Source organism: Buceros rhinoceros, unplaced genomic scaffold, assembly GCF_000710305.1.
Source record: "Buceros rhinoceros silvestris isolate BGI_N320 unplaced genomic scaffold, ASM71030v1 scaffold8696, whole genome shotgun sequence".
Lineage (NCBI taxonomy): Eukaryota > Metazoa > Chordata > Aves > Bucerotiformes > Bucerotidae > Buceros > Buceros rhinoceros.
The window spans coordinates 140,940-156,489 of NW_010418066.1; the positions used below are offsets into that span (position 1 = coordinate 140,940).

Consider the following 15,550-nt stretch of genomic DNA (forward strand, 5'->3'; position numbering starts at 1 on the left):
AAAACTGAACACGTAATGTACAGAAGACTAGAATCCAAACTATTACAGAGAAGGAAAGAAGCAAGCATTTTCATCACTAAATATATCAACATTTCCATCACTAGCAATACTACTACTGCTCTTTCTTTTTCACTGTTCTGCATAGAAAATCTACCATGTGATAAACAGATTTGAATGGAGAGTCCACTGTGAGATAAAGAATTATGCTGATCATATCAGCATAACTGTCTCTGCTGCAGTTCAGGAAGAAGCTGAATTCTTTTCCCTAGAAAGTTAGAAGCAAGATGTTTCAACACAAGTTCATTTTATAAAACACTAACAGGTCCAAAACGAACCATTTACTAGAGACAGAGCCTTAGTAGTCACCGCTGATAACAGGAATTTCATGTGCAATCACCCTCTGAAGTTACAGTTTTACTGTCCTCATAGATACAAATTTCTAGGCTGTGTAGCTGTGGTACAAGAGGGCATGTGGAAACTCTCTTCAGGAGTTTTACTGCAGTAAACAACTCAACCTGATAAGACAAAGAATTTGATTGCTACTTAGTCAGAAAGCACTATTTTTCCCAGTGCTCATTATCAGAACTAAGAAAACAAAAGGTAGTTAAGTGAGACGAAGGAACTCAGGGCACCTGATGTAGCAAGAAGAAACACTCTGGGAACCAGCTGCTCACTAGGAAGTCAAATACATGTTAACTAGGCAGCTGTAGCAGCTCAAGCTACTCTGTTAAGATGTCTTTCCACTTGCCTTGCCAGTCATAGTGATGAACATATAGCAGGTAAACTAAATTGCTCAGTTTTCATTTCAGTCTTGTTTCATGTAACCAGAAGAAATACAACCTCTTCAATACTTAACATGACAGACTTCCAGTTTCTGTGCTTTTACATTTTGGCATCCCAAGAACCAAGTCAAGTTAATGAGTTTCATCTAGTAACGAGAAAGCTGTAAATAAAATGAAAGAGTATCATGTTACAACAAAATGCAGAATTAAGATCTCAATAAAACATGCCTCAATGCATTCAGCAGTCACAATGACAAATTTTGGGTGGCTTCAAACTAAAGAATTTTAATGGAGTCTTAAAACTTAGATACAGAAACAAGAGTTGGAGACATCCAAGGATTCAGTTCCAAATGTCCAAGGTTTCCAGGTATCACCAGCAATATCTAAGTTTCTAAAGCTGTAATTAAGAAGGTGAAGTTTGCTTAAAGCTTTTTTTTGCCTTTTTTTTTTAGAATGAGGATAAAGTTTTCCCAAAGTTTTTATCTTCAACTTTATTTTCTAGCTACATTTCACTTCAGGTGAGTATCTGTCTTTGGTTTTTATTCTAGTACTTAAAAGAAAAAGATGGGGGAAAACAACATGTGAACACATTACAGTTGTTTCTCTTTATTCTGTGTACTGGTCAGGTGAGAAGTCTGGAGTTTGTACACATACAAACAGAGCTCTTTGGAACGCAAGATCCATTCTTCTCACACACACTATGTAATCAGCTGTCAGTCTCGCCATGGACATTTTCCATGTGCACTTTGAGGTAGTCATTTCTTGTAAACTTCTTGTGGCAAAGCTGGCATTCGGCCATCGGTCGATTGGGGTTGTGAGTCAGCTTGTGTCGGATCAGCATTTTTTTCAGGCTGAAGGACAGATCACAAACCTAAGGCAGTGAAGACAAGACAAAAAAAAGTTCTAAAACTTCCAGCACATATAAAGCTCCTTATGTTACATCACTGAGGCCACAGCTACACATACCTGCAACACGGAATAAACAAGCTGGTCTTCGGAAGACTAACTCCTTCAGAGAGCTCTTTAAAGATTACTACTCTGCCTGGTATCTTTCAATGCTGTACATTAACAGGCATGAGGGATGGAAAAAAGTAGCAAAGAAAAAGAGAAAGATTCAACCTTCAAAACATCAACATACCAAGGTGTCCCAGCTACACTGTGGGTTTTTTTAAAAACATCTTTCTATCTGGGATGTAGTCAAGGTGACAAGACATCACAAGCCTTTGTCAATTTGACCTCAATGAAGTATTTCCTTTCTGACTTCCAGAAAGATATCTGTGGGTTCCTGAAACATCAGTTCAAGATGCTCAGATACAAGGAATAAGAGATGAGAAGAAGGAGGCTCTGAAGACTGCCAGAACAGTTAGTAGTTATTATAGAAGAAGCCTCATTGTTCCAGTCTTGCTCTGCCTGGCCAAGCAAACGGAAGACATACTGCGCATGAAGGTGCAATTCCTTTGCTGTATTATCTGCTGTGCTGCTTTCCCTCCTGCTGTACTCCAAGTAGTCCAGTTCATTCTGCCATTTAAATAAATGGTTAGAGAGATGAGGGACTCTGCTGTGCTAAAACCATCACTCCTTGTTAAAATTCTGAAGATAAAATGAAAGGTTAAGAACAAGTTCAGCCAAGAGAAGCTAAAATGAAAAGTTAAGAATCTGTAGGCAAGACATCAAGCTAACCGAAATCATGCAGTTCTGTTGTCACACTCATCTTCCATCCAGGTACATACTGTATGCAAGAATTCCCCAGGAAAAAAATTAGAAAGCATGCTCCTGATTTGACAAATAGAACAGGCAAGAGTCATGTACTTAAATAAGAATGAATATCCATAGGCTTGCAATCTTAGAACACCTGGTTCATTCCAGCTCTCCCACGCAGAGGAAACTCAGGACAATCCCCTCTTTAGGAAAGTTCATATTGCTATCAAAGCAGTAATGAAATGCTCAATGGCTACCGATTCCTTCTGAAACCAAGACAGGCAAATAGAGCTGACTATCCAATGGTCTTGATAACCTTGACCTGCAGCATACGTATTTTATGCCAATTAAAGCAAAACCGTACAACAACAATAAAAAGGGCAATTGCCAGAAGCAAGTCCTGTACTCAAAATATTTTTCTCCAGACAAGAACACTGTATGTGCTGTTGCAATAGAACATTTCTGAATTTACGACATGCCGTAATACCAAGAACTTTTATACAGCAACTGTAACTCCAAGTTTTCTCCTCGATGTATAATCACCTCTTTCAGACCCAAGCAACAGTCACCCTTTTGTTATGCAACAGTGAATGTCACTTACAGCCTCCACTGGTCCAGTTGTAATATTGCTTTTGCTAAACACCATTTTCTATTCCTCTTCCACAGAACACACAAAGTGAACTCATAACATGTCTCTAATCATAACTGTCATGCTTGCTTTTTGTGTCAACATGTTAAAAGTAGAATGCTTTCATAAACACAAGATGTTTCTTGGAAGCCAGGAAGCTGATCAAGCATATAGAAATGTACAAGATATGTTTGTGTTCAGCGTATCTTACACAGGCCTCTGCATTTGTGAAGCAAACAGCTTAACACAATCTTAAAGTACATTTTTTTTTTATAACGCTCATGCAACTACTATAATGTGGCCTGCTCTTTCTTCAAGGCTCTGGCACATTCTACTACCTGACTTCTTCAAAAAGAAGATGGAACACACAGGATCATTTCAGGTATGACACATCTTGTGCTGTGCTTATGCATAAAAGTTTTGGGTTAAGAATTTGCATCGTATTTCTATTTCATAAGCAAGACTGACATTTTAGATTTACAACTGCACTTGTTAACATGCATTTGAACTCTAACCCATCTCTTCAAAATGATCAAAGTTTTGATTGAGTAGGGAGGATGGAAGAGACTGACATTTGAAAGTAAGTGCAGGGTCAACTAGAGGCAGAGTAGAAGGAAATACCGTACTGGAAAGAAACCAGGACAGGCAGTACCTGACCCTTCTGCTCCCAAAGAAGAATCTGTTGTCTGAGGCAACTGAAGTTCAGCTGGCCTTCCAGTAAAAAATAGACTGGTCCTCAGGAGAGAAAACTAATATACTAGGGGGGAAAAAAAAAAAAAAAAAATCACTTTCTGCCTTTCCATATTTCAGTTATTTTAACTTTCCTATGTGATATATATTAGAATCTTCACCTTAAAAAGGGAGTATTAAATTTCCACTATCAGTGTGATGTGAGAGCTCTGAATCATTAACAGCAAGTTCTGAAAATGCTTTTGTTGACTGATACGGCACAGAAATAGCTACATAAACTGTAGTACCTACATCAAACAGGGTACAAGGATTACTTTTACACATAGCACAACCCTGTACTGCAACATCTGTTCTATCTGCTTGAGAGAGGAGAGTGAGAGAGGCAGGAGACATAGCTTTTATTTCTAATTTTGGAAAAAATTTAAAGTAAAAATGTAGTCTAAAAACATTTGTACGTAATAGTTTATACTGGGTGGGGATAGGTGCATAGTCAAGTGAAGCCTGTTCTTGATCCCATAAAATACACTTTTTTTTTCAATACCCAGAAGTGTTCTTGCTTCAGTTCTCTGGCGCTGAAGGCAATTCCCATTTGCAAATGCTGATGATATGAAGAAACAAATTAAATCCTGACAGCAGATTTGGTTACTATGTTGTTTAGAACGAAGAGCTGAATAGTTTCTAGGACTGCTTCTAATTCCAGGTAGTACACAACACCAAACTCCTCATTCCTCTTAAGACTTTTGTCTTTCAATGTGGCTTCATGGATGATTACATTTATAAATATACTAATCACTGAAAACACAGCCTGGTTTTGACCTTTAAAGGTCTGGGCATTGGACTTAGGGAGTTTTTAAATTTCTTTCATGAGTAAGGGTATGCCAAGAGTACATATCCACCCCTGAAACATGTAACAGAAATGGGGGAAAAAATCCAGATAATAATTTAAAAAACTGTTAGGAACATGGAAAGCTGTTGTGCCAAGTGTTGGAAAAGAGAAACAACTTCAGAGAAGTTGACCAAGAAAGAATATGGCACATGTACAGGAAGCCATGAATGGGATAGCTGTTAACCCTTTTCTGTTATTCGAAGAACTAGAAGACAGTTATTGAAGTTCCACTGCAGTAACCTGACACTCCCTCTCCTCCCTAAAATCTCTTTCCACAGTGAAGAATGTGGAAGTTGTTGCCATAAATTTCTACTCAAGTCATTATAAGAAAAACGAGAACATCTATAGCTCTCTTTAGCAGGATTAAAAATTGTAGGTGAGAATACTTGAGTGTAAAAACCAATCTCTAGTATTAGGGAGCCAACAATAAATGTCTCCCATAGGCACATTTTGCTGTAACTGCCCACTACTGGTTTCCTCTAAGTTGTGCTGAAACATCTGGTAATATGCAGTGTCCAAGACAGCTCTGGAGGAATGGCCTGCTCTAGGTGATGTTTACTGTGTCCCCAGCAGAAGTGTAGTCCACATGAAATAAGGAGTGACTACTGAAAACAAAACTTACGCTCTCCCAGTGCGCATTAAGCAGCAGACCATGGCAGGCACCTGAAGAATATGAATGAATAGTAGAGGCAACTGCTGTTTATGTCCAAACCCCCAAAAGTCAGCAGTACCTGCAATGTGCAGCTGGTAAACGGCTAGTTCTGAAGAATAATTTTGGTGGAACATAGCAATGTTTTAAGTATAAAAAAAATTCTCCAGTAAAAGTACATAAAAATTCTTATAGAAGAACTAGACACAGATTACAAAGGTTTCTAGACATACCGTGGTTTTGGAAGTTCTATCTAATTAATGAGGAAAACTGAAGGAATAGTTGAAGCAGGAAAGCATGTTTTCATACAGCTCCTATTTCCAATTTAAAGAAAGAAAAAGAGAATAAACAGAACCACCACCCCAAACTGGTCAGAGAGCACACTATGAATCCAAGACCAGTGAATCTTGGATCCACAGTGTGGGAAAATTGCGTTTGCGCTGAAGCTAGCCAACAGCTGATACACCATATAGCAATCTGAAAGCTGAAAAAGTTCCTGACAATGATTTGGAATTAGAGAAAACCTCATGGTATGAGGTAGAGCCAGCATCAGTTTATCCCAAAAGAATACAGCAAGTCTCCTGACTTGCAGATATCGGCTAAATATTGTAGCTGAACTTGCATTAAAGACATTTTATTCTCAACAAAATGTCACCAGATTTAATAAGAGCCAGACTAATTAACAGACTCTCGTGACTGTCACACCGAATGGTTATTCTAGTTTTGCATTAATTTTAGGAATTTGCGAACAAATTTATGGCTGTTCAGACTGAGCCATCTAATATAATTGAAAGATAGTGGTTCCCTCGTGAGTAGTTCATTACGAGCTAGTATCACAGAACAAAACTCCTGTACTAATTTTATACCCTATTCTGATGCCCTTCTCTAAATCCTCAAGAAACAACTTAAATTCTGGCATTCGGTAATTCTGAAAGACATTTTTTCCCAACAGCTTCTGCACATTCAGGCTCCCCACCTACCTTCCACAAGCTGTGAGATCACGTTGTATACTGGATGGGGTATGCTGAACAAAAGGTACCTGACAGTGATCTATGAACTGTTACATGACATGCTGCATTTCAGGGCTGCAGGCATACAGAGCAGTCAATTTCTTCACCGCAGAATTAAAAACCCAGTGAAATCAGACCAGATTTCACTAAACAGAAATCAGAAACAGAATCTGTATTTTTGTCATTCAACATGAGAAGCATGCAGGTTCCGTGTAATTAATTAAATATACCTTTTCCTGTAAAAGCTAATCTCCAACTATTAACCTGTCATACAATGTATATGGGAACCCAACCAGCACGAGTTCGTAACTTGTGACATCCAAACTACATTAATAATGGTGAAAAAACTCTCAGGGGATCCAAAACCACAAATGGATACATGATGCTCTTGGCAACCAAAGAGTACATAAAATTCCCTGTATGCTCTTTCATTAGGCAGCCAAAGACCCTAACGAGCGGGATTTTATGCCACAGCCAATAGGTGCAAGGCCATAGTCTCACTGCAGTTAAGTCCCGCTGTTGCACCGGAGTCAAGGAAACAAAGGGACAGATCAACTCACATCACACTGGAACGGCTTCTCTCCGGTGTGGGTTCTCATGTGCTCATCTAGGCCTCGCTTCTGACTGAAAGCCTTGTTACACTCTGAACATTGGTAGGGCTTTTCCTGTATGAAATGACAACAGTGAGTGAAAGTGAGTCAACACAGAACCCAAGTCATTAAAGGAGGGGAATTCCATGCTGGATGGTGCACATTTTATTTTCTCTCTACGGGATTGTAGTCAGTGAAAGCACAGAAAATGACTTTCAAATGATTAAGTGAAAGCTGGGAAAGCTGTGGCCTGACAGTTTCCACTTCAACACCCACTTACGAATTAATTATCTGTTCCAGCCTTTCAAACCCAGCCATTTTTGGAGTCTGTTTTTCATAATGTGAAAGGTACAGAAACATAAAATTCTAATGTACTTTCCCTTATCCTCCACAAAGGCTTAAAGCATAAAGTCAAGTAAGATGTCTATAAAAACCTCAGGTTTATTAACAGGTTTCCAAGCAGGGGAAGAGGTAAAGAGATGAAGAGGGGGTACAAGGAAAGCTTGTTGTAGCGAGATAAAAAAAAAACTTTAGAAAAGTGGTGACAGAAGGCTAATCACATATTCACTGCAGAATCTCAGAAGAAGTGCAGATGGCAACCAAGCCATCTGTATTTTCATTAGAACTCTTGGTTAGCAGCTACTGTAACACAGGATGTTATAAAAGTTGCAAGCTCACTGACCTCAAATAATTAGAAAAATGTATGGAAAAATCACTTTATATAAAAACTTTCTTCTTTGAATATCCCCCTTAATATAGAAACCTATATAAGATATAATTTCTCTCTATTTCACCGAAGTTATTAAAGAACTGTATGAAAAACAACATTTATACTTAATTGGTTTTTTAAAAGTATTAGGGCACTGCACATTGCATTGCCTCAAAGTTTTGATGCTCTAGAGGCACCTTTTTTTTTAATCAATTATACTTCTTCCACTTCCATTCTACTTTTTTCCTGTGCTTAAGTGTTAAAGACAGGCATTTTAGTCAAAGAAAACATTATTTGCTAAATTCAATTGAAAACAAAAACTGGAAATCAATAGGCATATAGAGAGAGTCATTACTGCACACTGTACCAGGTGTACTTGCTTCTTTATCACCTTGTTCTTCAGGTGTCTGAAGAGTTAACTTGAATACCTTATCCATTTCAGAGTTACGTGGACTTCAGGATTCCATTTGGGAGAACAACATTATAAACTCTGGGAAGCTGAGGTCAAACCTGGGCTGCAGTATCTTCCCCAGGGCTACGTCTGGCTATTTGCATTAATCTCTACGGCAAAAAAGGGTCTCCCTCACCACCACCTTGGCACTTGTATTCAAATGCACGTATGTAGAGTGTGAAATGCATCCAAAGTTGTGTTTGACCTAATTTTAGATTCTGTACAACCGTATATTGCAGTGACTTCAGCAGACACAACCCCTCCTGACACCAGCCCCCGCTTCCCTAAGCTAAACTACCCTTCGTTCACATCTGCGTCCACGTCAGTAAGACCAGTAGTGTTGTCCAGAGCAAAACTTAGCCCTAAGTTTCTTTCCAGAGAAGGAGACTTTTTTTGTCAAAGACAACATCATTCTCAGAGATTAACTTCTTAAAAACGAAACACTCTGTGCTTTTCCTTTTCCCTCTCCCTTTTCTCCCCCTCATATCAAATTTCCATTGCACAATACTTGAAGGCAACCGTTGTTACATGGAAAAGATGATGTTGGCTTGGCATAACCACCACTGCTCTAAACCCATACAGAAAGAAAATAAAATCCACAGCAGTAAGCCTGAAAGTTAATGCCACCACAAAAGGACAGTTGGCACCGATGATGAGATTGGAGATAAGCTGGACAAATTTGAAACATCAAGCAAAGAGAAAAACCTGCTAACTGTCAACAAAACAGGAGGTCATTGGGAAGATCATACAAGTCTGACTTCAGAGAAGTTAGCAACTGCTAGTGCTATAAATCTACCCTCTGTTCAAAAAGCATCTGCCAGACCACGACTATGGTAGCAGCAAAGCCAAAGGATTACATGTGTTTTCTTTTATTGATGATGTAAATGACAAAGGGAGCAGGGAGAGCGAGAGAGACAGGATGTAGCTGATACTGCAGTGATTTAATATTATGTTTTTAAGTATCCCAGGTATAAATAGAAATATGTAGATCAGGATTTATAGCCTTCCTGCCTCCAAAGAAAAGGCGGCCAAGGAGAGCCCAACTAGGACTTGGTATTCTGAAAGGTGCTTTGCTGTAAGACTGGTATGCTAACTGAGAAGCTTCCATCTCTGACGATTTTCACTTCACTACAGAACTGAGAGGAATCCAACATTTTAACAACTACGACAAATAAAACAGTGCCTGCAATACACACTTCATCTGTCTGTGGATAGCTGAATCATAAGTGACTACCTTGGATTCCACGTAAATTGTGCTTCGCATGACAAATTGCCAAGGCCATTTGACACCACCTTTAACAGACTGAAAGAACATGCATACAGAGTATCCTGCAACCACGGCAGATGGAAATACTTTAATGCAGAATATTTGAACAGCTAACTGCTGTAGTTGACTGTACCTCCCTTAAGAAATATAAATACATTATGTATATTAGCTTAGCACTAGCGCATGGAGTTGTTTCTGTAAGCCTGGTAAAACTGATTACAGAGGTAAATGTGAATGACTTAGGCAGGAGTATCTCCAAGTAACTTTTTAAATCTGAATACAGAACTATTACATTAACTCAAACATCAAAAACACAGTTTAGACACTACCATATCCCAATAAAACATAGATCAAGGTTCAAATGAGTTAAGAGTTCTAGTTACTCTTTGCAAGGTGGCAAGAGCAAGATAAAACTGGGCCAAACCCACACTTGGGAGACCTTATTCTCTATATTTTTTGATGAATTTGTTGACTACAGAAACATTACTCAATAATCCTTATCACTTAGGATTTAATCGACATACAACATTTAAAATCCCAGAGCTATCTAATCTCTCTCATGCTCATTGTTTTCATATAACCTAGTGAATTCTGCAGATTCATTTCTTTCTTACTTCCTAATTCCACATATTGCACGTTTCTTCTTGTAGATCATGGTCATACCTCTAGCATCTTGGGGTAAGAAATACTGAGCATGTTACACTGTAGGTGACCCCTCCCTGGAAGAATTCAAGGCCAGGCTGGATGGGCCTTTGAGCAACCTGGTCTAGTGGAAGGTGTTCCTAGGGGCCCATGGCATGGAGGTTGGAACTAGACAATCTGTAAGGTCCCTTCCAACTCAAACCATGTTACAATTCTACGTGTCCCTCCAACTACACACAGGAGCTCTTCATCCAGTTGTACACAGCACGTATCAAAGACAGTGACCAGAAAAAGTATCAACCCATCAAAACCCCACCTGAATATGAACTGAAGGTTCAAGGTTACAATAGCATCAAAAACATGATTTCGGGGACCTGGAAAAGAGTCCAGCCAGAGACAGCCTAACATGGGGTTTGCGATGCATACCTTGCAGCCTCACTAACAATAAAATTCTATCAAAAGTTACTCAGAATAGGGATGACACAGAGAATCAGACAGGTCTTTCTGCTTGGTCTAGAAACTCCCCACAGATAGTGTCAGACCATGCTGAGGGCCTGGCCAAGCGAGTCATTCTCTACAAGACAGCACAGCTGCTGTCAAACAGGCTAATAGACCTCTGAGCCTCAGCAAATTCCACTGTCAATGCACAGGGGGTTTTTAATACATTTAAGAAGAGTGATGGGTAGTTTCACTATCAATGGGGTGGTGACACGTAATGTATTGCTCAACTCTTTTTAAAACAGCAGCTTTCATCTTAATCAAAGGGTTGGGAATTGAGGTATAGTGCAGTAAGACAGAAAGTGCCTACTGAAACAACGATGGCTTATGTAAGCTGATGTTTAGTTACATTTCAGCCTAAAAAAAAACCACCCTGAGCTGATTAATGTCAGGAAAAAACAACAGTGATAGTTTCTGCTAGGCCATCACCACCAGCAACACATCTCCCATTGAGAAGAGAGGCTAAGACACTTAAGATCACAGATGGTTCAGGTTACTGGAGTCCAGTTTTGTATTTAAGTGTGAAAAGTGTGCAGTAACTAGCAAGGTGCTCTCTTTGCAACTGGGAGGGTTTTGGAAGATATTGCAAGTGGCCCACCCACAAACAGAAGCCCACTTAAACTATCAGACCCGCATTAAATTACTGATGTTGACACAGTAAGACAAAGGCTGATGAGAATTTACAACTCCACAGAATATTTGAATCTCGTGAGGTGATTGTTTTGGTCATTGTAAGTACACATTTCCTCAGCTGAGAAATGAAATCCTTTAGAAAGTATTTCCAGTAACTAGAGCAGGCACAGAAACCTTCCTGTCGAAACAATTGTGAAAGGATTTCAGCAAATTTAAACAGTAAGGTCACTTTTATTAGAAGTGACAGATGTTTTGGTTAGAAAAGTCCTCAATTCAGTTTCAGGAGTTTAAAAAAATCTGAAATTCTTGCAATAAAATTTGTAAAGAAAATTAAAACACGCAAGCCAGAAACGAAAACATAAAACACCTGCCAAAAGAAAAAAGTGTATTAGTTCTAGTATACGCAATTAGTTTGACTTTTACTATACCATTAAGTTTCCATTTTCTACAGTAGTTCTGCCTAATTTCTACCTACCATCTGTAAAGTTGGTTTCTTTGGTGGTTTTAAGCCGCTGAAGTAACTTTTGCCCTTTAGTGAAAAGTGTTTGTTTAATTAGCCATGGTAAAAATTCAAGAAATGTTGCTCTCCTCTTGGAAAAAGAACAGTGTCAATATAGAAAAGATGCATTTTCACTCTACAAGAAAAAGATGACTATCAGTCAACATGACAAAAAAAGTGTGAAAATATAGATGCAGTGGAATTCAATACTTCTCTATTCTGTATACAAACACAGATTTCACAGGCAAGGAAATCATAGCACTGGTAAAGTCATCATCTCAGGCAGATGTTTGGAAACCCATGCCTCACCAATAGGGAAATAGAAAATCTGATACTGAAAAAAATTCAAAATTCAATCAACACCTCATTTTATTTCATTACACACTGTCATGTGCATAGAAGACTATATTTAGTACCCAACGTAATTTTTTTTTGGCAATAGCATGATATGCTGTTTCTAGAAGACATGACCTTTAAAACTTTCAGCCTAAGTATTTCCTAGGGAATACAGAACAAGTAAAATTATGTCACAATTGTTAATACGGCTCTGCTCTTGCATTTCTTATTATTTTTAATATTCTTCTCACTTAGAAAAGAATAGAGGGGGTTGTATAAAGTTCCAAATTAGTGCCTGTCCCAGCAACAAGCTGAAACACTGACTTGAAAAGAAAACCTTGACAGGAGACTGCGTAGCTTCCATGCCTATGACAACTTATACCTATTCCCACAAAATTCTTAAACTCCAAATTAACTCATGGTAGCTAGTACTTGCACATGCTGTGCCAGGCCTTTAGCTTCTAAGGATATCTTTTACACTCAAGTCACTTAGGCGACTGCAGCCTGCGCAGACATATTCATAAAAGCTTCAGAGGTGTGTGTACGTATATATTAAAAACCATACACACAGGCCAAGCATTTCAAGTGTGGTCAAGTAAAGTCAGTTGCAAAGTTCCACAATTTGCTCTGTTTCTTACAGTACAATCTCTGAACACCAGGTGCTTCATTAAACATTCTGCAAGATTAATGCATTTTTAAATAGTAGGCACTTATGCCTAAAACAAATGTACCTAATGCATTCTAGTTTCTCTAATTTTTAAATATTTCCTCAAATGTACAATTTGAGCATTACAGCCAGCAGCCTTCCAAGTGCCATAAATCAGATTTTTAAACAAGCTACTAAAATTACATGTACCTGTTACCCTTTAAGTATAAATATAAAATACCCAAACCAAGCGACAAAAAAGCATTTGCAAGTGGCTCCTACTCTGTTTTCCATCACTGCCACGTATTTAACTGAAACAAACTGTAATACACCTACCAGCTTCAGAAATAATGAAAACATCGATTTGACATGACTAACTCTGGGCACCTACCAATGATCACTTTCCAAAAGTTAACTATTATATCGCAGTAACATACAATTTCTCTACACGTTTAAGTTCAAGCTATATAATGTTATGTCAGGCACTGAATAAAGCCTTAGGAAAGAGCTGAAGTTTACTGCACTGTGAAGGTTGAAAGTATGCAACTATTTCCTCAAAGCTGATATGGTCTGTAAATTCATTTCATCAAGAACTTCACTGATTCCTGCCATTTATGTTTTCTTGGGCTGTTTTATTTCTTCTCAAGGGGAAAAAATCCCAAGCCATAAACCAGACACATCTACTTTCATGGAAACAAATCAGTACTCAGGTGACAGTTTTAATATTCGGTGGTTGGTATTTTCTTCTCCTTACACTGTCAGTAGGGTTTTGCCTTACCTTCTCTGTTTACCCCAGAGTTTGAGCCGACACCTGCGGCCACCCAGGCTGTACTCAGTTTAGCAGCTGCCAGACCTTAATCAACTTCCTACAATGATTTTCCAGCAGCCTTCCCTGAGCCACAGGATTGGGTTTGGCATTTAATCCCACTGGTAACATACATCTAGATTTAATCTCTACAACGACATTTTCCTTGCTGAATGTCATTCTGTTACTTTTAAGCTATTTCACAATTCTCATGGCCAAGAGACCACAATTTTTACGACTTTACAAGAACAGCCCTTGAGGAAGAGTGCTGTGATTATGTTTATTTCCACATTGCTAGGTTTACTTTCTGAATTTATTCACCTTGTAATTTATTTACATAATTATTTTGCATGCAAGAGTAAATATCAAAACAAAATGTTAGAAAGAGTAAGAAAAGGAATAGCCCACATCCTCACAATCTTTTGAAAGGTCACACTGAATGCCTGAAGAGGAATTTTGAGTGTGAGTTCCCGGCTTTTCTTGAACTTAGAACTGACAGATATAAGCATTAGCAAACTCAGGACAGCTTGTATTTCCTAATCTTTAGATTTGTCTTTGTTCAAATGGCAGGGGATCACAGCACAAGTTATAGTGAATTACTATCACACCGAGGAGTTCCAAGCTATCTCTGCACAGGTATCGTCTTTCTTCATCGGAAGAGTTCTTACATAGCGCAGTTAGAACACATCTCCTGTAGTGTTTATATTCAGATCAGGTGTGTGCTTTTGAAGCCCACTTCCCAAATGACCTGTTACTGTGCTTTGGTGCACACTTCCACATTGTTTTGGCCTGCGTGACCTGGGTTTCTTCTGGAAAAAGTTAAGGCAGCAGGTTTAATGCATCCCAGGGAACGCCGTTGTGCATTCAGGGTTCCACAGGACCTGACTACACATCATCTGCAGTAAAACCCTTCAAGCACACACAAGATAAACACCAGGTCCTCAGCAGCAACTGCTTCATTTCACATACCTACTGCTGCATTGTACTACTTGTGTGCAGATTTCAGCTTTGCTAGCATCCCTGTGTTCAGAGAAACCTTACAGCAGGTGATCTTGATATCACAACACTAATGTGACCTACATGCTAAACAGATGTTTACTAAAAGGGGTTTTGTTTCCCACTTAATATTTTTCTAGGTTCTTTTTGCACTACTACATTAGAAATCACACATAAACACCAAACACACAAGGATCAATTATTTAAGTTTTCCAATGTCAACCACTACATTCTGACAAGCATCAACCTATTACAAACATTAAATAAATCTGCATATTCTTGTCAAGCATAGAAATGCTGTTGTAAATAATGGTCTCTGATTTACTTCAGTATTTTGTCTCCCTTCTTCCAAATAGCTAAACTCTCTTCACCACTCTGTTCTTTCACTTACATCTGAATCACACCACCTAAAACACATATTTGTACTAATATTTACTCCTCTGAACAGTTAAACTACAGCTTATTACCTTACAGTTCTGCACAGATAATGTTCTGCAGAAGAACAGACTCAGCATAACCATCCCTTCTGACTTGAAAAATCTGTGGAAGTTTGAAATAAACTTTTCTTTCTGCTCTGTTGCTTTTATTAATACTAGTCAACCTTTTTTTTCCCCCCTTCTAAGACTTTAAAACTTTTAGCTATCCAGTTCTACCTTAAATCAAATAAGGTGTTGAATCGTGAAGAGGAGGGACATTTGGGAGAAGCAAGGTTATAGTAACCGACAACTTTGGTTTCAAAGTGAGCTAGTAACATTAACATTGTCAACATCAATGTGTAGTACTTCAAAGTAACAAAGTATTTTGGGGGGGGATAAAGGAATATATAGTGCCATGCATATACAACTGAGCTTCACTGTGAATCTTTGGAATAGGAGAACCTTATAAAGAGCATGACAGCAAAAAGAATCAAAACACCAAACCAAGGCCTAAAAAAAAAAAATAATAATGTCATGCCTGCGTGTTTTAATCCTCTAGTACAATTGCGAAGATGTCCAGTAACCTGTTTAGCGCATTCACACAAAAAGGAAAATGTGAGATATGATCTGTTCAGATCTAGATGATGGTGACAGCTCAGCATACAAAAAAAAAAAAACAACTCGCATCACATTTAGTGTGAACCAAGTTTTCTTGTTGT

At 38.5% G+C, this 15,550-nt stretch overlaps 1 protein-coding gene across 1 annotated transcript in view; it reads right to left on the bottom strand.

The window, feature by feature from the left end:
- Positions 1 to 1,266: 1,266 nt before the first annotated feature.
- Positions 1,267 to 15,550, bottom strand: part of PRDM5 (PR domain containing 5) — a 64,606-nt gene continuing 50,322 nt past the window's right edge. Inside the window, exons 14-15 of the mRNA XM_010138390.1 lie at positions 6,904 to 7,008; positions 1,267 to 1,653 (exon numbers count right to left, since the gene is read on the bottom strand). Coding sequence (XP_010136692.1) covers positions 1,489 to 1,653; positions 6,904 to 7,008 — 270 coding nt within the window. The 3' untranslated portion in view covers positions 1,267 to 1,488. The remainder of the gene's footprint in view (positions 1,654 to 6,903; positions 7,009 to 15,550) is intronic.